Source organism: Gymnoscopelus braueri (assembly GCF_963280865.1).
Source record: "Gymnoscopelus braueri genome assembly, chromosome: 5".
Classification (NCBI taxonomy): Eukaryota; Metazoa; Chordata; class Actinopteri; order Myctophiformes; family Myctophidae; genus Gymnoscopelus; species Gymnoscopelus braueri.
Genome location: NC_137606.1, coordinates 14,476,465 through 14,498,587, shown reverse-complemented (window position 1 = coordinate 14,498,587; position 22,123 = coordinate 14,476,465). Strand labels below are relative to the sequence as shown.

The following is a 22,123-nucleotide window of genomic DNA, read 5'->3' as shown; positions in this document are numbered from 1 at the left end:
TTAGGGCCTAATCATTAGGCTGAATAGTCAGTGGGTGTGTTTCAGTTGAGTTCAGTCATAGTCAGTCAAATGACCCCTTTTTTCCTTTTTTTTCTTTTCCTTTTAAGGGCTGTGTGCTGCACTCTACTGGTAATTTCCACAGCATCATGGAAGAAAAGCCTGGGAACCATAATGTCTCCCAAGAGCAAACTGATGTCCATGTGTGGGAGGTGCAGAGTTGTCAGCAAATCTATGGCACCTCAAACTGACAGCCAAGAGCAGTTAGAGCAGATGATATAAAATGATCTTGGGTGGAAATAACAGATGCTGTTAATACTAGTACTGGTCCTATGAGAAGGGTTTCTCAGTGTAAGAAACAGTTCAATGACATCCAGCGATGAGCCAAACAGTTCCTGGTAGTAATAAGTGAGTAATATGAGTAATAATCTATCTACTCAACCACACAGTAAAACAGCGTCCAAGCCCATTCACTCGCAGTCGCCACTGCAAGTTATCAATTTGCCCCTTAACTGCAGCACACAGGGTCAGTTTTTTAGGTTGAGTTAAGCTAAACTTGTTGTCATTATGGTCTGCACCTGTACTGTACGTCAGCCCTCCTGCTTTTATCCTCATATCATCTTCTAGTTCTTTTCCAGTTCAGGCAATGAATTACGTACATGAGGCAGCAGGCCGTAATAGATCCAGCGAATCCCATTAACGGGGGTGGCGACCTCTAAGCAGCTCCTTCAGCCTGCTCCTCTCCATGGGTTAATGGGCGTAATTCCTCCTTGATTAATCTCACTAACAGTAATTGGCTATTGATAGCCAACTCAATGACTTAAGTTCTCTTTTTCCATCAGCGTGTTCATCCTTGACTTGTCTTTAAATAAAAATATATAAAGGCCTTCTGTCTTTTGGTTCACTTTTGACAATGGCACTGTGATTGTGCTTTCAGTGATTGATTGAATACTTTATTAGTCAGAAATGTAAACGGCACTCAGACATTAAAGGCTAAAAGGATAACCCAAAAAAAAGTCCTGGGGACTTGATTCCATTGTTCCTATGTTGTTCCTCAATTCATCAACAAAACACCTATGTACAAAGGAGAAAAAGGACAAACGGCGGCAGTGAATGACACCTCCTTTCTATGGGAATTTGCATTTACCTCTCCTTGTGGTCTCCTGATAGATGATCTTTCATGCCAGTTTTGAAAGAAACCAGTGATTCACATCCGTTAATGGATGTAAATGAACGTGTAAATGTAAAGTGAAAATAAAATTAATGAATCACTTGATGAGGTTTTGCCTGTTTTATAGTTTACTTCAGAGGATTCTTTAGAGGATTGAAAAATCCCCTGAAGGTGTCTCAGATATCAGTTTCATATCTGGTATGTGCCAGCAATTTATCGGAAGCATTTTGATGTAAACGATCTGGGGCGTCTTCGGTGCAAACGGCTCATGATAGCATAGAACAGCAGTTTATGCTGTCCATCAACTTTGACTGTGGTGTTTATCACAATATAATGATATCTGTAACGTCAATTTCCATTTATTGCACGTTACTTTACAGGTAGCGTAAGGGAGTGATCCTACGCAGAGTAGACATAGAAATATACAGATGGATGTCCAGTTCAGTAAAAACATATGGAAGGTTGCTTCTTTATGGCATCACTAAGTGAATTAGACATTCCTGATTAACATAAATAATTTCAACTTTATTGGTTCTTAATAAATACATATATTTAAGAATATTAAGAGCACAAGTGTGTAAGTGTATGATTTCCAGATGCAATTAGGGACCACGTTTAAAAACTACAGTGAATGAGACCTTAGAAAGGCATTCTTCATTATCTCACAATGAGAGACATTATTCTGTTTAAATGACTCAATGGCTTGCAAAATAAGACCAGACAATAAAAGTAGGAATAGAAAGACTGTATGTAGGAAGAGCCTGCTAAGCAGATCTGTTTGTCTTTTAAACCCTGACAGCTGCTTGACCCTTCAAACATCAGGGATTGAAGCTGTCCGTTCATTAACAGTCTTTCTTGATGTTTCAGCCTCAGTGATACAGTATTACAGTGGCCTGTTAACTGTTGGAACACTGTAGCTTTTCAAGTTATGTGTAGTTTCCTTAGTTGTTTTCTTTTGCCATTCACTCTCTGCTGCCTTAGCTTGATGCCGGCTTCTCTTCATTACATTATGGCCCTTGTTGCATCCATTTTCACTGACGTGCCAATGCAGAAATTGGCAAATGGGTTTAGTTTATGTCAATTAACACCACAGTGACCGGTTCATGCTGAGTGTCTCAATTCATTTTCCCTCACAAACTTATTGTTTGTGTGCATTATGTTTTCTTTTTCCTCTATTAATCTCCTACCGATCGACAGGAGGTTATGGCTGTGGTAAATGAGACATAAATTACTCCTGAAGTTTCAAGCCTTTCAGTATGGCTGTAGGCTGCTTAGAAGCACAGATCGTTGACATGCTGAGCTTCCAGTTTAACAGCATTTGGACCAGCATAGTAAGCATGGGCAGAGTCATTTATAGTATGATGAAGCTATAAAACTGGATCAGAATCACAAAACAAAAATCGGACGTTAATTGACAATGTCATAGAGTAAACAGGCCTTGCACAGCCCAAAGGCATTTTGCAAGGCTGTACAAGGTCAAGATAATGTATTGTTACATCTTGTGCACAGGTACATAAATGTAAAACTTATTTTTGTTTGGCTTCCTTCAGACAATGTAGCAGCATAGGTAATAATAATAAGTAAAGAAAAAGATAGACAGAAGAACAAGAGCAACAAAAAGAGTTAGTAGTTATAATCTAATAGGATAATAAAAAACGTATCGGCAAAATGTATGTACTGTATGTGCTTGGCATATTATATACACCATCAGCCAGTACTGTACGAGTACTGTAGCTATGTCTTGTTGGCAAGTGTACCACGCAAGTCGGGAACGATGCAAGATGGGAATGCATGCTCCACCCGGTTATGCAAAACCCGTACCCGTACCCATTGTCAGAGTACCCGTTATACCCATCTGTCTGTCTGTTTGTCTGTGTCGTTTTTATGCCCATACTGTATGGACATCTCTATATCTGTACAGTATATCACCATATATGGAGATCCCAGATGTCATCAGTATGCCCATATAAGGCATGCCCAGATAAGGGCATAGTGGTCATATTGGCGGTTCTGATAAACCGGATATCCATATATGCCCATATATGGGCATATTGGTGAAATCGGAGGTTCTGGACAACCGCCGATCCGACTTCACTCCCTCGGGTCCTCATCGATAAGCACTCCAAAAGATATTTGGTATAGGATAGGATAGGATGGTCCAGACATTTGGACATCTAAAATAGTTTACAGCACATCATGAGAGAAAGTGAGAACGACAGCATGAACCATGCAAAAGGATAGTGTACAATGACTGTCAACTACAATATGCACACATGTAGGCAGGCTTTTCTTTTTTACCTTGAGGAGTCAATATTGCACACTGTGCGTTCAGGCAGTATATGATTCTACCTGCACAATACAATAATACAGTATAGAGGGACCAGTCAAGTTTTCGTCTTCTATACAATTGAGGACGTGAGTAGAATATAGAAATAGATTGTGAGCATTGGAGAACATTCATACCTGAGGCTGAAAAATATCAGTGAAATGTGTGAAACTCACAGTGATGCACAGCCACTAGATAGAGCAGGTTTGTATAAAGCATCTTGGGTAATATGTAGTCTGGGTAACAGTGGTAAGGTTTGGTGATAACAGCAGTATAGGAAGTTTTTATAATAGGTGCTCTGAATATCAAATATATTATATTAGTATAATAATATGTATTACATTTACATAATAATATTCATAACACGAACCGAAGACCTCAAGTAAGACCTCAACCCCAATTGACAATGGTTATTGCTGGCTCTGAAATTGGCAGGACATTTAATTCATTTCTCTTTTCTGGTAGCTTACTGGGCTACTTGTGATTGGATAGTGATATGGACTTGTCTTGTTTAATGAGCTTTGCTCATAAGAGACTGATCTCCGTGTCTTTCTATAATGGCTGTGGGGAAACCTGCCAGGCATCTTGTTCAATGTAAGTTAATTTTGTGTGGTTTAATTACAGCCCTGTGTTGACCTCCTAAAAATACACATTGAAGCAGACACTTGGAATGACCCCTGCCAGCCGAGCTGGATTAAACTATTCTTGGCTGAATCAGGGAGTTTTCTCTCTCTCTCCCAGCAGCTCATTCCCGCTTTGTTCAAATTCACCACATGACAGTGTCATCCACAGTATATTATCTGTTTTGTAGTGCTGTCTGTAGGCCTCAGCGAGATGGTGAATAGACTGTCACCTGCATAATGCCACTAGCACAGTGACAGCATCACATGGGAATCCTCATAAGAGACTACTTTGACGTGACATGACATACAGTAGCGGTGTCAAGCACCACTGGATATAAAAGTTTACTACACCCCTTTCCTTGGCTGGTCCCTGAAAATAACTGAAGACAGTCATTTTCCAGTTGGGCTTTTTGTTCAGCCACCCTCTGGGATATCTTGCGACACAAATTTAGAATCGCAGTGTTTAAATCCCATATCCTGAGGGAACAGGGTGGTCATCTGAACGTGTTGTGCTGACTGATTCATCAGTGACTGGCTGAGAAGCACCCAGCCCCTGTTTCACAAGGAAATATGTCACCATATGGTCAACCAGAGTTAAAGTTCAGACTGAATGTACTTCCTTGCAGGTGTGTCCGTGCACTGCTCACAGAGATAGACTGGTCTCCATAGAGACCTTTAGGGTGCTTCTTGAGGAAACATTATATAGTGACTGCACCTGTTTCATGTAACCCTATATTTATTTACATCTGTGATTTGTTTTAATGTGGTTCAAATGTTTGCTATTGTTTTCACTATATGTATTGTATTTTATAACTCTACTTGTTTTCATGCTGTAATCAGGGCATCATTGAAAAAGAGAGCTTGCTCTCAATGGGCTTCCCTGAATAAATAAAGGAAAACGAAAGAAAGAAAGAAAGATGGCAGTGAGTGTAACTGGCCATAAAGATTTCCGCTATTGTAATGTGTTTTACACACAGTGTTCAGTAAACAAAAGCATGTGTTGCACGGTGCTGAGTGCCCTCTGGCATCCAGTCGCATCATTCCACCACCCCAACCACCCCCCTTCCCCCATCCCCCCTTTTCTTTATACCATTCTCCTATTGAGGTCACTCACTGCCCGAGTATAAAAGTGGTCAGAGCTGGGGAAAATGGGGTTTTCGTTATCGGCCGCTGGAGTGCTCGCTGAATTAACCTATCCTCTGGGCTCATCCCTCATTCCCTGGCAAATGAAACGCAGACTCTCTTGATGTCCTCCAGGGATGCCATCATTTTGTGCTGCAGGGTTTCATGAAGGTCACTTAAACATTAGGACGTCAGCCATGGGGAGAAATGATGCAAGACTTGGCTGTAGATCAGGAGGCTGATTCCGCTGGATCACCCCAGGTAGATCTGCCTATTTAGTATGGGTTAGCATGTCATTCTTTCTCAGTTTCCAACGGGGAGAAGGGAGGGAATACAAACAAACAGGTCTCTCTCTTGTCTGTGATACATTTAAAACATCTGTTTTAGGCAGCTGCACATTGCCATTGGTAATATGGCCTAGATAGGGATAATCGTACACAAGTCGTTAAACGGATGGAGTTGCTTCTAGTGAGGCATTTGTGTGCATGTGAGAGCAGTGTGTGTATGTGAGTGCTGTGAGAGTGCTGTGTGTGTGTGTGTGTGTGTGTGTGTGTGTGTGTGTGTGTGTGTCTGTGTGTGTGTGTGTGTGTGTGTGTGTGTGTGTGTGTGTGTGTGGGGGGGTGTGTGTGTGTGTGTGTGTGTGTGTGTGTGTGTGTGTGTGTGTGTTTTGTGTCTGCTGTGCACTTTACTTAAGTACACTCACACATGAATTGTTAACTTGCGATGTCCTTGCAAAAGTCCATAAATCAACAAGGCTTGTAAAACAGTTTCAACCTGTTATCCCTATTTGAGGCCTGTCATTATAAAATACCTCATAAAAATGTGTAAATATTTTCATAGCCGCAAGGGTCTGCAGATAGTGGATGCGTACATAGTTCTGTTTATACTACAATTTAGTGTCTGCAGACACGCTTGTGTGTTCCACACATCTCTTTCAAGTCAACTTCAACTCTATTGTCACATCACAGGTTTACAGCTGTAATTAAAAAAAAAAAAAAAAAAAAATCAGGAAACGGAAATATAATAGAGACAGACAGAAGGAAAGAACAGGGAAAACAGGTCAGATATTGATAACCATGCACATAAGGTGTAGTTAGAAATAGCAGCAGATACTGTATACTATAGTAACAGATGAGGTGCAGCAATAGAATAGCAACTGATAGAACCTTTGTGGGTATAGTCTCACGTGCAGGTGAGACATCATTTAGCAGCGTCCGATTGCGGTCAAACTTTGCACGTGCATTCACACTATGTTGAGGAACAAATGCCACCCTTTTAACATTGGCCTGTTATAGCGCCACCAGCAGGTCTAATTTAGCAAAAAAAAAAGTTGCACAAAATGCCTCAAACCATGAATGCAGTGTCCGATTGCCGTGCAAGGCCTAAGAACAAATGGTACCCTTTAAACATTGGCCTATTATAGCGCCACCAGGAGGCCACAATAACCTACCTGACCTGGCGGAGACCTGTGCTCCGAGGAGCACTTTTTCTAGTTGGGCATGTTTTGCCCCATAGTGAGAGGGCTGCAAGGATGAAAGTGAAAGTTGAAACTAGGTTGGGATTACTGCAGTACCAGCACGGCCTCTACAGGCTTCTAGCAGGGCTTTTAGAGGCTTCTAGTCTTTTCACACAACAAGCGGTTTGTCAGATCACGTATTGATTGTCACTAAAGAACTGTTGAGACAAATGACCTCAAAGTTTCTTGCATGTGAATCAGACGCAGTATAGATTTTATTAAATTCAAACCACCGTTGTAATGGAAATGACTGTGTTTTTTTCTTCCAACCAAGAAAAGTAATTATTCCTTTACATGTGGCCTGTCTGTCAGCATCTCCTTTATTTGGGAAGTTAAACATATGCATCATTATGCTTCACTTAAGTCCTTCATTTGCTATCTAATGAAAGTCATTTACTGTTTGTCTGTTGTACTCATGTACGGCGTGGCTCCTATAGGGTGAACCGTGTGGAAGAGTCTGTCTGTCTGTCTGTCTGTCTGTCTGTCTGTCTGTCTGTCTGTCTGTCTGTCTGTCTGTCTGTCTGTGGCTTATCTCGCAAACCACTTACTTAGACTGATCAGCACCAAATGTATTGTGCACACGAGTAGGCCAAGGAATACATTCCAGAATGTTCACATATTGTGGGTGTTCAAACTCGGCACATGCATCGTCAAGGACTCGAGGGAGTGCGCTGCCCGCCGTCGAGTTGTTTGGATATCCGGTTGTCCAGAACCGCCGATCCAATCAATATGCCCATATATGGGCATGCCAATATACAGGATATGGGCATATACTAATGACATCAGGGATTGATTGATTGATTGATTGATTGATTGATTGATTGATTGATTGATTGATTGATTGGTTGATTGATTGTTTGAATACTTTATTAGTCAGAAATGCAGACAGCACGTGGTACAGTAAGACATTAAAGGTAATGTAAGTGATATTTCTTTGTCAAAATAAAAGGTTAAAGGTTACAAGGTTAAAGCACTACAATCTGATAGTAATCATTGATACAGAGTGTTTGTTCAGTCACAGGAGTCTCTCTGTCTCTCCAGCTCAGAACAGAATTGACAGAATTTCAGACAATCAGGAAAGAGTACCCATTTATCAGCTTCATTTTTATAGTGTTCCAGTTCCAATTTTAAGAGATGGTAAAATTACCTCCTCTTGTGGTCTCCTGATAGATGTTATTTCAGGCCAATTTTGAAAGTTCATTTAATTTTTTGCGAATTTTCCCATGTTTGTTCTAAATTTGGGTGGTACCAGATCAGATCATGGATCTCCATATATGGGCATAAAAGGGACACAGGTAGACAGACAGATACAGAGATCTCCATATCTCTATGATTTTTTTTTAAAGCAACTACTCCTATACTTTAACTCAAGTACAAATTTGACTGAGCAACTTCCACTTGTGGTTGAGTCATATTTGACCAGGAGCGTCTTTGACTAAAGTGCTGGGGTTGACTTTGCAAGCAAAGGACAAAACAATGACCCCAGCTTTTAATTAGCCCTGGGAATAAATCACTTATGGAGCCTGATTAAAATGTGGTGTGTGATTAAATGAGTGTTCATTGCTTAGTCTGAGGTGGAGAGATAACCAAATGTTATTGATTCAAAGCCTTGATCAGTGACATCATTGACCCAGGAGCAGAATATTATCCTTGAATGCATTCACTCATTAATTATTTCATTCATTCATTCATTCATTCATTCATTTGTTCGTTCATTCATTCATTCATTCATTCATTCATTCATTCATTCATTCATTCATTCATTCATTCGTTCATTCATTTCTGTAGTACTGAATGCCAAGGTATACTAAGGATATGCAATTGATACCGGAACAGGATAATACAGAAATAGAATGTTTGTATAGTAAGATTGACGTAATAATTATTATTTAATAAAATATCTGTAGGCTGCCCCCAAAGAGATGAATAACTTTTGGGTGGAATAGGTCAAACATCAAAGTCACAATCAAGGACAAGGTTAAAATGTGCTTACATAATAATAGGTCATATCCAGTGACAGACTGGATAAGACCAGTGACATCTGGTAAGGTAGGCAAATGTCATAACAAACTAATGCCTGATTTATGCTCGGTTGCGTGGCATCTCGCAACGCATCACAGAGTAACGCGTTGCAAGCTTGTACTATAGATGAGCTATTTTTGGTGTGTGTGACACCGGCATGCAACTAAGTATATAATAATAAATCACCCTTAAGGCCAGTCAGAATGGATTTTTAGAATAACTTATTTTGGCAGCGCCAATACAGTACATTCATATCGGTCCTTGTATAGTTTTCATACATGTTTACATATCTTTCAGGCCAGACCCAGCAGTCACAGACAAAACACCTGAATAAAACCAAATAACTTTTCCTTTACTTTGTAAGGTACATTCCACACAAATGCTAACTCTATTAAAAACCTTGCTTACTTTTAAAGTTATATTCTACTCAAAAGCAAATTCTACTCCAACTTTTTGTACTATTTAAAAAAAAAAAAATCCTAGTTTTGAATATGAACTGCTGTCAAAGTATTGAAAGAAGCTTGGCAGTCAAGAGTCCAATCTCTGTCATATTGACACTTGTTTGTGAGCTGCTTTATTAAAACTATATACCGTACAGTATGGTTGTTTGATTCGTGGAATGTTTGAGCTTTTACTTTACACCTCAATGAACTTCCTTTCATAAAAGCGAACCAGAAAATGAGTTCACATTCCCATGAAATCCCCCTGGGCAGTGTGACAATGTCCACAACGTCTCATATTCACAGTCAGTGAATTCGCTTCAGACAGGTCACTTGAGGACATCACATAATATTAGACTTTTCTCTCCAGCTACCGTGTCCCAAAAACACCTGATCATTACAATATCATAGAAAAAGGAGAAAAGAAAAATGCAGTGATGGACAGGCCATCACAGACTTTCCATTCCTAGTTTGGTTGGTTTTTTTTGGGGTGTTGCCGCTTTGTACACCAATGGTGGTTTATGAAGGCATTTAAAGATACATTAGTTATAATTATCATTACATTTTTGATTAAGCTATACAGTGAGGTGTTAAGTTATGCAAATGTTTTTTCAGTGGGAAAAAATAAAATTGAGTAGTAAAAGCAATTTGATGTTCTTACAGTTGATATCAATACTCAACTCCACTAATCTGAGATTTTCCTTATGATTACCTTATGATTATTATTGACTCTCATGTTGTGATTCCCAACCATCTGTGCTCTTAGTGAAAAGTGTTTCCAATAAAGGGTTTACACATTCCCAAGTCTTTTGTAACAGCCTGGGATCAATACCGTTTTCGGTTTTCTGATCCGGTCTGGAGTGGAAATAACTTTACGTCATCAGGCGGCCGGAACCTCTGAGCCTCCGAAATGATTCCCCTAGTACATTTTTTTTAGTTTGGTATAATCCTTTAGTTTCTGTTGGTATAATAATTGTTTGGTATATCCAACTCGTAGCTCGACTAGTAAGACTAAACTAATTGATTCGCATTATGTGGAGAGCAAAAACAATGTGACGCCAACCGGAACCCACCACAGGAACCAACATTTCTTTCCCCCCTTTTTTCTAAACCGGATCACGCAGCATAAAAGTTTAATTGAATCACCCACCGTGGGCCTTATTTGTTACTCGGAGGAAAAACTCAATCTGCTCATTAAATGAAAATGCAACCAGCTTTTTTTTTAATTATTCATGATTCTATCTTTCAGCTAGAGTAATGTTTCAAAGCTGATCTGTAATTTCAACATTTGTTGCAAGTTTTTGCAGGCACCAACACCACCATGATCCATTCACATAATGTACCACCTTGAGATACACTTCTTTCAATATTTAATTTAGTCAAACAAAATACATGCACATAATACAGCAAAACAGTTACCTAACAACGTTATCCCCAAATTATACACAGACCGTGTGAAAATGACATTTTATGCACTTTGTCCCCCTGCAGTTTGACATGCAGCGGATTACCCTGGAGGAGCTGAAACACATACTGTTCCACGCCTTCCGTGACCACCTGACCATGAAGGACATAGAGAACATCATCATCAACGAAGAGGAGAGCCTGAAACAGAACTCAGGAAACTGTCACACAGAGTATGAAGGAGGTGAGTGCTGTGGTTCCCAACCGTCCTGTGCCAGCAATGTGTCAAAAAGACAGCTGGAAAAAGGCACTACTGTGCCTGTGTATGTGACTGTGTGCGTTTGTGCAAGAGTAAGGTAATGAGCGAGTGAGTGAGGGTGACAAAGGGAGAAAGAGCAATGCATGCCTGTCAGATAGGATTTTAGAGTTCCTAAACTACTGCGAGAGTCATGGCGCACCTGCTAATTTATTGATTGAAGGCCTTTATGCCATTGGAAATCAGCTGGTCACCTGCTCTGAACCAGGGCTGTGTTATCGTCAGAATGGGCCCTCGCTCCGTCTCCCCCTTCACCAACCCCCCCCCCCCCTCTCCCCCCCCCCGCCCCCCCCGCCTTGTGCACGGTACTAAGAAGCACACACAGATTTTGCGTGCGTGCAGACTTCACAACACAAACTCACTATTAATGTCAGCTACCAGTACGCTTTAAAAACCAACAATGCAGGACGTCAGCTTCCACACAACTTGTGGCAATTATGCCGTTTACATGCGCTGTAAGCTCGTACATGCGTGCCCACTGACCGACAGTCAAACTAAAACAACATCAACACAAGATTACTCACTGTTGGAAAATCAAATAATACATTTATTGCACAGCTTAGCTAACCTGAGTGTCCACCTCGTCACTTTATGGAACCATAGCACAGAACTAACTGTACAGTAGTTTTGTTATTCTGAAATGGGCAAATGGTACTCTTTTGAAGTGCCACTCTTGCACCGCCTGCACTGTCTATAGTTATGCCACTGCATCATACACATCCACTAACATGTCCGCGATGTAATGGCTTATTTAGTGTTTGCATTAGGCCTAACTGTAGGCTACAACATTTTCATGTGTAATATCGACAGCAGTCAGTTCAATACAAAACCTTTCATGGCTGGTTTTATTACATTACCTTCATTTAGAGATGTAGGAAAAGGTGCTTTGGTTTAAAAAATATAAATATTTTGTTTTCTTTCTCTTGTTTTGCCATCTAAAACAAACAAACTCAGCTGATGTGACATCAGAGACCACTGAGCCGTAAGCTACAGCCCGAAAATCAAAATAGGCTATATGGCTATGCATAAACACGGCCCTGCTCTGAACCAGAACTAAATGGAATATGATTGGCTATGCATGGATTTATATAGTTAAGCAGCGATGGATATTTCAGATTTGTTGGAACGTTTCCTCCTGTTCCTTAGAACAAATGAAATACTGTATGTCATCACTATGATGTTTCCTGTTTGCTAAATCTTTTTGGAAGGCCAGTTGAAAACATTTTAATCTCTTTGGATATTAGATGTGGTTGGTGATCCACTGTGCCATTCATGTGTGTCTTTTCAGCACTTAGGGTTTGGCAGATAGAAATATTTTGATCAGTTGTCTTTGTCATTGGGGCAGCCTGGAGTCAGAACTGAGACCTACACAGAAAAGCAAAACCATTCTCCAACATTTGCATACTTCGAATGCAAAGATATTATGTACTTACACAACACATTTGTAGTCATTAGGAAAATGCTAGTCAGAATGTGGTATGATGTATGGCTATACCCTTGACATTGTATGCAGGGACATGCTGATGTTAAATATTAACCAACATGACACATGTATTGTGCATCTTGGGGCAGTGCTTCAGCATAGACCAAAATAAATTATTTAGCTTGCTGAAATTATCAGTATATAAAGTAGTATAATGAAGGTTTGTGATGTGAATATTGCAGTAGAAGATACAGTTTCAGTAAGCGTTGCCTACAATTGCATTCATCACTGTGTGTATAGATTATGGGCATACTATATGTTTGTTTTGGGTTTTTCTTTTCAGTTCAGAATCTCCCAAATGAGACTAAATGACCTGTTCTAATGTTCTGCCACCACCCTCTTGTGAAACTGGAAAAATGCTGATGTCATGCAGAGCCAAATTAGCTTGTCATACACGATTTACATTAGGGCATTATTATAGGCATTGTGATTTATCGTGACATAAAAAGGGAATGGTGATTACAAGCTGTTCTGTCTGTTGTGGGAAGGACATTTCTGCTCTCTACCTCTTGCTCTTGAAGGAGAGCGGGATGATGCACTCTGCTTTGTGTTTTCCTTTATTTTCAGTGCACGACACCTGTGCACAACTAAGTATAACTCAGGCTTGTATGAGCGAGCGACATCCTGATGTTCTCAGTCACGCAGAAATCAATAGCTGCTATCACAGTGCAATTCACACTGGATACAATTTCTCATAGTAGTTTACCTTACGGATAGGTATTTTAGAACATAAAAGGCAATCACTTTCCCCCTTTAGATACAAGTAATCATGCCTCTTGAATCAATAGTGTTGAGATTAAAAACAAGTCGGGTAAGAATTATCTGTGCTGAACCGTCTCTAAGTGCAGCAGCCATTGATCCCTTCCTGTCCAGGCTGCTGCAGTACAGCGGACTTGTTGTGTGGAGGAACAGCCTTATGGCAGCAAGCTATCCAGGTTCAAGCTATCTCCACAGTGAGTTTGAATCAAATTCAAGCCAATGAATGTTGTCAAAACTGGTCCATTTGTTTCTATTTGTAAACACTCAGAATTAAATAAAAACTCAGGATTTTTATATGTAGGTGTAGGTGGTTATTAGAATGTATTATGCATTTTATGAGACCGTGTCAACATGATACTGTAGGTCAAATTGTGGCTTCCTGGAAATACAAACATCCCTGACAGGATGTATGTGACGTTTGCTTTCATTCATTTCTCAATCAGAGTGACAGTTCAGTCCTGTGTCCTGCTCAAGGGCACAGACGGGGAGTCTCCCGTAGCCAGCCCCATTGGAGATGATCCGCTTACTGATACATCTGACATATTGTGACATCAATGTACAGGCCAGAACTGTGAAGCAATTAAGAGATTAAAATGTAACAGCATTGTCTTTGCATAGAACCAAAGACTTAAAGCGATAGACAACTTTGTGATTTGACACTTTAATTGAATTGAATTGAATGCTCTGCTCTGGGGGTTGTGATGGAATGATCTGTGACATGTTTGCACAGGAATCTGTAATATCACATGAGCAGAGTCACACCGCCAAACTTTGGATGCAATATCATTGCACATATGGTAACAGCTATATGGTAATAAATGGTTAATGGTTCATTACGGTCTGGTTATTTCTGAGCTGAAGTGTCTAAATGAACTTGTTTTCTATCGATTAGTCACCCCATGGAGACTTGAATTCATGGATATTTCTTTTTGTTTTTGTCGCATTCCTAAGCCAATAATTTGATGACCGGCAGTGGTTCCGGTAGAAGTCTCCTGGTCATCAAATTATTGGCTTAGGAATGCAACAAAAACAACAAAATATCCATGAATTCAAGTCTCCATGGGGTGACTAATCGATTTAAAAAAAAGTCATTTGGGGTGTGAACTATCCCTTTAAGGGCGGTCCTTCATATTGGGATGGAATCAGGATTGGTTTGGGTTTTCAACAGAATAGGCATTTGTTAGAGCCTATTGTCCATAGCCCATACATACTGTAGAATGTAGTCACCACCATGAGCCTGGTAAATGTCAGGGAGGCTTATGGGCCTCATGCAGCAACCGTTCTTAAGAGGAAATGTCTTCTTAAACCCACTTAAGAAGTTTTTAAGAAGATTTTGGTATACTCCAATGTTTTCTTATCTGTGATCTGTTCTTAGGTAAGAACAGAATCTACGCACACTTTCTTAAGAGGAAATTTTTTCTTAGACCCACTTAAGAACTTTTTAAGAAGATTTTGGTATACTCCAATGTTTTCTTAGCTGTGATCTGTTCTCAGGTAAGAACAGAATCTACACACACTGAAGAGCACTCTTAGGGTGGCCTTTTAGTTCTTAAGTGTGACATGTTTGTGCAAAAATAATTAATTCTCGAAGTTCCTTCAATTCTACAGTAGTAGTAGTAGTAGTAATTTAGGATTTAAATTACAATAATATTTTTATCATATCTTTAGAGCAGTGGTTCTCAAAGTGTGGTCTGGGGACCCCCAGGGGTCCTTGAGGGAGTTCCAGGGGGTCCACAGCAAACTAGGAACAGTTTAATCACTTTAACCCTATTTTATACTTTGTTTGAAAATAGTCGATCTACAAGCTCACAACGCATTCTATTACTGGCCATTTTGAGCTTGTAGATCGGCTATTTTCGAAACATTTTGAATAAATCTTGAAAAAATTTCCCTGGCAGAAAATATTTTCAGGTGGGGGTCTGCAGCCAAATGCATGTCAATTTGGGGTACGTCCTTGACATGAAAATGTTTGAGACGGGTCTGAAATTACAATCTAACCCAAACAGACCCGGTTGAGTTGAAGCCCAAGCCCCATACCCACCCCATAACCCCCCACCCATAACCCCACCCCCATATCCCCGACATTCGCCACACCCCCATTTTCCAGTCCCCTTCCTACCTGAAAGCCCCCCTATACCCACCCGTCATACCCATCCCCATACCCCCCACATAGCCCCCTACACCCCTCCTTGCACCACCATATCACCCACCACACCCCTATTTCCACCCCATTACATACCAAGCAGCTGCTACCTTAAAGACCCTCCATATCCACCCACCAGCTTTCAGTAATAAAATGTTTTATATCCACTACTAACGCTACTCCTGAACATGAAATATGGATAACATTTTTGTGGTGATATGTTGATTAATGTGAGAGAAATAATAAAATACATTCATTAATTAAATAAAAGAATTTGCTGTTCACTTCAGAAGTACCTCCACAGAACTATTAATTTATTTATTTTTATGTTTGGAGTCAGGTGTTCCACCATCTTTAGACTTATAGTTTAGGTATGCTTTACTTAATTCTCTCAATTTTATTTCTGTGTGTGATTTCCTGTGATTTCTGTGTGCAGCAATCACACACAGGTGTGACTGCAGGCAGAGCCATGCAGTCATGCCTTATATGGGGATTGGTGGGGCGGCTCCCTATGGTAATTAGGATGAACTGGCACACCCCTTCAAGTTACAAGGATTGGGATTCATCATCATCAAGAACATAGTTACGAACAATTCTGCCTTTTAAGAACGTTTCATGAATCTGACTCAACTTCTCTTAGGAATTCACTTAGGAAGAAATGTAAGAGGAAACATTAGGAACTTATTGCTGCATGAGGCCGGTATTAGCCGAGAACACGCAGTCGATGCCTGTTACAATCCCTGGGACATGGATTGCTGAGGTGAAGCCACACCTACCATCAGCTCCCAGCCACCCTACTAGCTAGCCGGACACCATAGAATTGGTGTCCGAAAATAGAGCAGTGTCCGAAAATAGAGCAGTGGTTCCCAAACTTTTTTAACTCAAGACCCAAAAGAGAAATGTGACGTTTGACCGGGACTAGTGAAAATAGCAGATCTACAAGCTCACTTGGCGCTGCATTGTGAGCTTATTATTTATTTTTATGAAAATTATTAGATTTTCATTTTATTTATGAAACACTTTAGAATAATGTTGGAATTGTTTTTAATTGATGAAAAGTTGTGATTTCTTTTGTTTAAACTTTTAAAATATTATATATCATTTTTTAATGTAGGAAATGGAAAACCCACTGTTTGGGAAACAGTGCCATGGAGATCATAGAGAGCGTATTGGTAGTCTACCAACAAAGCCAGACAAATTGAGGTTGTCTGGCTATGCGAGACTATATCAGACAGGTTGCGTAGCTGTTGATCAATATGCACTGGCTGATGAGCAGTTACACAACCTGTGACTTTTGGTCTGCAGGTTGGTGACATCTGTAACTACTGTACCGCCATGCTGCCTCCATACACCATTCCTCTTCCAAAACAGACATGGTGCAGAGTGACCAACATGTCGTGATTAAACTCCCCTCTTGTCTCCACATCCGAGCACAGCAACAATAGCTGAAGCTGAACACTTTGTCATCTCCACTGGTGCTGGATATGATTTATATAAAGCCTCTAGCAGCGCCATAGAGGCTTCATAATAATATATATAAATCATAATAATATATTATGTGTAATAATAATATATTAATATATAAGGTATAATGTATACTGGTTTGTGCACTCATAACTCATAACCTTAGTGTTGGTCCTATAGTTGCCTACACAATGGAAAGATAGGACAAAGACTTTTAACCACTTCAGAATCTCCAAAATGTCATATGACGATAGCAAAAATAACAGATCTACAAGCTCATGACACGTGGCAATGCATTGTGAAATTAGATAGATGTGAGATGCATTTTCCTGCGTGAAAATCTTCGGCTATAATGGCTATAATGACCAAAATAGGGATGCTAGTCCCCGAGGAGAAGTAAAATCTTCAGCTTTAATTTGTCCATTTGTAAATCAGAAAGTGCACAAATGGAACCAAACGGAACCTTACAGGTCCATTTTATTACCTTGGTATAGTTAAATTAACACTCTGGATTTCACTGTGTGTCAAGAGAAACTACTTGCCCTCATACATCAGTCTAGGAGGGATGTGGACATGTTGTCTTCTTTTCCCCCATGTCCTACTTTCCACTCTGCATTGTGTTGTCCAACAGTCAAGAAGTTTATTTTTCTGATGACTTCAGTGCTTCCTGAATTGAGAGTCAAAATAGAGCAAGCGACTTCTGTGAGTGAGTGAGTGAGTGAGTGAGTGAGTGAGTGAGTGAGTGAGTGAGTGAGTGAGTGAGTGACAGTGGTGCAAAGTAACTAAGTACATTTACTCAAGTGCTAGTACAATTTTGAGTTACTTTTACTTTACTTGAGTACATCCACTACATCTGTGGCAAATATTGAACCTTTTACTCCAATACACTCATTTGACAACGTTAGTTACAAGTTAGTTTGCAGATGAGTGAGTGAGCAGGCTATCAGGAACGATATGGCCTGCAGGTGACTGGTCCCGATCACCTAATTACAGCGGTGCCAGCTAGCTCCCTGGTGGCCGCCTGGCCAACGGCGGTGAGGACTGCTGACTTACCAGTCCACGCCGGAAGTTGATTGAGTGAGAATTATAATCTCACTAACTGTGAGAGCCTGGCCTCAAAGATGTGAGATTGTCAGAGAGAGAGAGAGAGAGAGAGAGAGAGAGAGAGAGAGAGAGAGAGAGAGAGAGAGAGAGAGAGAGAGAGAGAGAGAGAGAGAGAGAGAGAGAGAGAGAGAGAGAGAGAGAGAGAGAGAGAGAGAGAGAGAGAGAGAGAGAGAGAGAGAGAGAGAGAGAGAGAGAGAGAATGTGCATATTTGTATTGGTGCATGCATATTCATAATACAGTATATGTGTGAACATCTAAACACACATCACACATTATTTTAATGTGATCCCTTGTGTTTGTATAATTTATGCATGGATGAATTGGTGTTTTTACATGATGTCGCTTCATCGTCTGTCTCTAATGTACATCCGAGTGTGCACATTGTACAGTATGTGTCTGCATTACACGCTGCACTCATGATTATTGTTTTCCTTTGCAGAATCTAAATCCAGAAAGAGTAATTTAACCAGTTTGTTATGTCTGAAGATGGCCAGAACAGTGTCTTCTTTCCTGCAGATAATAGAAAAAGCAAGAGAATGGACATTGAAATTCACACAAGGAGCACTTATCCCAATAAAAAGATTATCTTCATATAAGGGGTCCTCACTAATGCTCGTTTTAAGATGGTACCAAGTACATCATTGCTGGAGATTTCACAAGCTAATGGAAACGACAGCCTTTTAAAGAGCGTTAGTGAGGACACGTAGATCGTCATTTTTTTATTTAAATTATTCAATCTTTTCATATTTTACCCTATAATGACATGCGCAAAAAAGGGACGCCAGTTTGAAAATGATTAAGAAGGCGACAGTGGTGTCTATTGTGCTGCCACAACAAAAATGACAGAAATATACCAGCACTCACGGAAATAACCTTTAGGTACCACGTTTTAGCAGAGCCTTCCTCCGTGTAAATGAATACTCACGTTTTTATGAACTCTTCTGAACCAGTAAACAGACTATTTGTGTTGTGCTCGCGTTCTTTTAAGTAACATTGTGCAATAACCTCATCAGTTGACCTTTCTTTTATAACAGCCTAGTCCCCTCTGTGAACATAATGAGATGCGATGAGAAAAGTGAGTCTCACCTTGGTGGCCCGCTCCCAGCATACCTCATTTTACCCACTCAGATCAGGATTCAGAACCAGACCTGTCATTACTCCCCCTGCAACCATTTCCTGTGTAGTCTTTCTCTTCCTTGGCAGCAGAAAATTCTGAGTTTAAAAATGTGGTTGAAATGCAGATACAGGCTGTTTTAACCCATTAAGACCGGGAACGCATCTGTGTAACCACTTATTTTATACTTTGGCTATTTAAAAAATAGCAGATATACAAGCTTGTGCCACGCTATGAGCTTGTAGACCTACTATTTTTGAAAAATCCGGAAGATTTTAGAAAATCTTTGAATATATAAAAAAAAAAATCTAAAGCGAATTTTTTTTTGCTCAAATCTTTGCTTCTGTGGGTCCCTGGAACTACATATTTTGAGGTGGGGGTCCACGGCCAAATACATATACATACACATACACATACATATACATAAATACAAATACGCATTGTTATGTTGAGAGGATAATATCAGTGCCAGACCTTAATACTGCACAAGCTTTGATTTGGGATTTGAGAAAATAGGAAGTAGGCATTTCAATATAAAAAAAGAACATGGGTTTCTTCATATAATTGGTCCTCACTATGCTTATTGTAAGATTGGACCATTAATTTTCTGTCTACTTTCATCTTAGAAGGAGGGCTGTGGACAGAGAGCGAGAGAGCGAGAGAGAGAGCACACTAGAGCATCATGACATTCAGCCCATGATGCTATTGGGTGATTGGAGTCCACTCAAAAATCTAAAATAGGTAGCTACAAATTGAGGGAGATGGCATGTAATGGACGTACTGCACTCAAAAATCTTGTTGTTTTGTCAAGCTACGCAGCTACATGGTGAAAAAAAAGTAGCTGAACTACTTTAAAGCTACATAATTCTGAAAGTATCTAGCCACAAGCTACTTGGAAATGTAAGCTAGACACACTGATGTGTGAGATCATTCACCTGAAAGAATGGCACCTTTGAATGGTCTCTTTGTTGCTTTAACATTTAAAAAAAAGTTAAAATCAGTTTATTATAAAGCGAGGAGAGAAACAAAAAACACATTTCTGGCTGTTTTGTTTCTTGGTACTATGAAAAACCTGATATTTGTACTTTTACTTTAAATTATTGTACTTTTTCTTTTGATACGTAACTACATTTTAACACCAGATACTTTTCTTACGTACACTTTGACCCAAGTGATTTTACTTTTACTAAAGTACAAATATATTAAAAGTAAGTATCCGTTCTCTTACTTAAGTATGGCTTTCAAGTACTTTATAACCCACAGTTTATTTATTTATGTATAACTTGCAAGGCAGAATTAGGCAGCTGTCATGGCGGCTGGACGGCTACCTCCAGGCATCACTTTAGGGGGGAAGTACCTCTGCACCACAAAATAAATAAAATAGTAACATAATAAATGTACTGTTTAACCAACCAGTTACACATTTCTTAACGGTTTCCGGTTAAACCATGAACCTTTTTTGTTTGTACGGTATGTCTTGTGGCCCTCGACTTCAAGTCATTTTACAATTGTGGCCCCCTGCCTAATCTAGTTGAATACCCTTGCTCTACATCCTTCCGGTGGGGGTTCCTCATTGGCAGGTGAGCTAGTAGGATACAACTCAGCAGTGACAACTCACAGAAATGTGTGTGGGGAGGAATTAATTAGCAAAACGACTAAATTAGGGAGAAAAAACAAAGTAATCCCCCCCGCAGAGACAGACAGCCTCTGTCATGACGTGTTTATCTGCTCTTGTGATTATTTCCTACTTGTGGTCAGTGTACTATTACACAGTATGTGAATCACATGAGAAATAAAAAGTCCTGTTGATGTGATAGCAGACTTTTGAAAGACGGTTTGTAAACCTGATGTCTTTGTATTTGGCAAAGCTTTGCTGTGTCATGTTGTGTATACACTGCAAACTCTTTTTACAGCAAAAAAAATGATTTTATATTTTCTCCGCATGTTAATTGCATTTGTATTGCTTTTCTCTGATTTATTTTCCAGTCCACCCTTCGAAAAAGAGCCGCGGCCAGACGTGTGTCAGGAAGAGTTTGATCTGCGCCTTTGCCATGGCCTTCATCATCAGCGTCATGCTCATCGCAGCCAATCAGATGCTGAGGAATGGCATGGAGTAGCCACGCCCACTGTGAGCGGGGGAACAAACCAACCTGCATGTGCATGCCTGTGGGTAGGGACATATCCCTGTTTTAAAAAAACTGCAAAACAATAATCCTCACCCACGGTGACAAATAAGACCACTGTTTTATTTTGTATCTTATTATTATTATTATTATTATTATTTAGGATTTTCTCGAGTGAATGGCACTCTGCCACATCCAATGAAACTGACAAGCCAGCAACGAGGGGGGTCGTGTGAGGCTCCTCCTCCCCCTCCCTATACCCTTTACTCTGACAGGGACACTCAAGGGCTGACTTTCTGCATAATACTCTCCGTTTCCCTGATGCAATAAAGAAAAAAAGAAGAAAAAAAGCTTTAAGTACAGGAGTTCAGAACCACTCATTTTCCACACCTCCGGCAGACGAGGCAAGATTTATATCCCTGCAGCCGGGTCCCCTATAGTGTATTCTGATGAGATAACTGGGGCTGCAGTGTGGGGCCCCCCCGAGAGGAAGAGAGAGGAGAAGGAAATAATTGGCCTCTTATTATAGTTTCCGGGGGAGAAGGCAGTTAAAGCTCACTGCCATTCAAGCAGATGGATCTTAATGCATCCGGCACAATTCCTGGAGTCCTTTTTTTTGTGGTGCAGGGAATGCTCTCCAACTTTTCATTTTCGACCCACCGTGTTCTGTAGCCTGTTTCATATTTAACACAGACAGTATTCAGCGCACCAATTAGTCTGGATAGTCAGTGTTGAGTCATTTCTGTCAGTGACTACATTTGCATGCACACTGTACTTCGGTTACTGTGATGTTAGTTCAATTAAAAACTTGCGTTGGTTTGAAACAGTACAATTCCTCCCAATAATACACATGGATATATTTATTAGATATTCTGTTTAGAGAGGAAATGGGGCACCATGTGATCCACACATACACAATGTTACGGGTCTTTGTCAGATTTATTTTTTATACACGGTATACATATATCTTTTTTTTTACAAAATGTTAGCCTTTG

The 22,123-nt window shown here is 40.1% G+C and overlaps 1 protein-coding gene across 2 annotated transcripts in view; it reads left to right on the top strand.

Annotated features, from left to right (window-relative positions):
• The window catches only part of caln1 (calneuron 1), a gene marked incomplete at both ends in the record, with an annotated part of 79,034 nt that extends 57,912 nt beyond the window's left edge, over positions 1-21,122 (top strand). For both annotated transcript variants that reach the window (XM_080429358.1, XM_080429357.1), the window contains 2 exons: positions 10,709-10,865; positions 20,992-21,122. In XM_080429358.1, the coding sequence (XP_080285484.1) occupies positions 10,709-10,865; positions 20,992-21,122 (288 nt within the window). The remainder of the gene's footprint in view (positions 1-10,708; positions 10,866-20,991) is intronic.
• Positions 21,123-22,123: the final 1,001 nt, after the last annotated feature.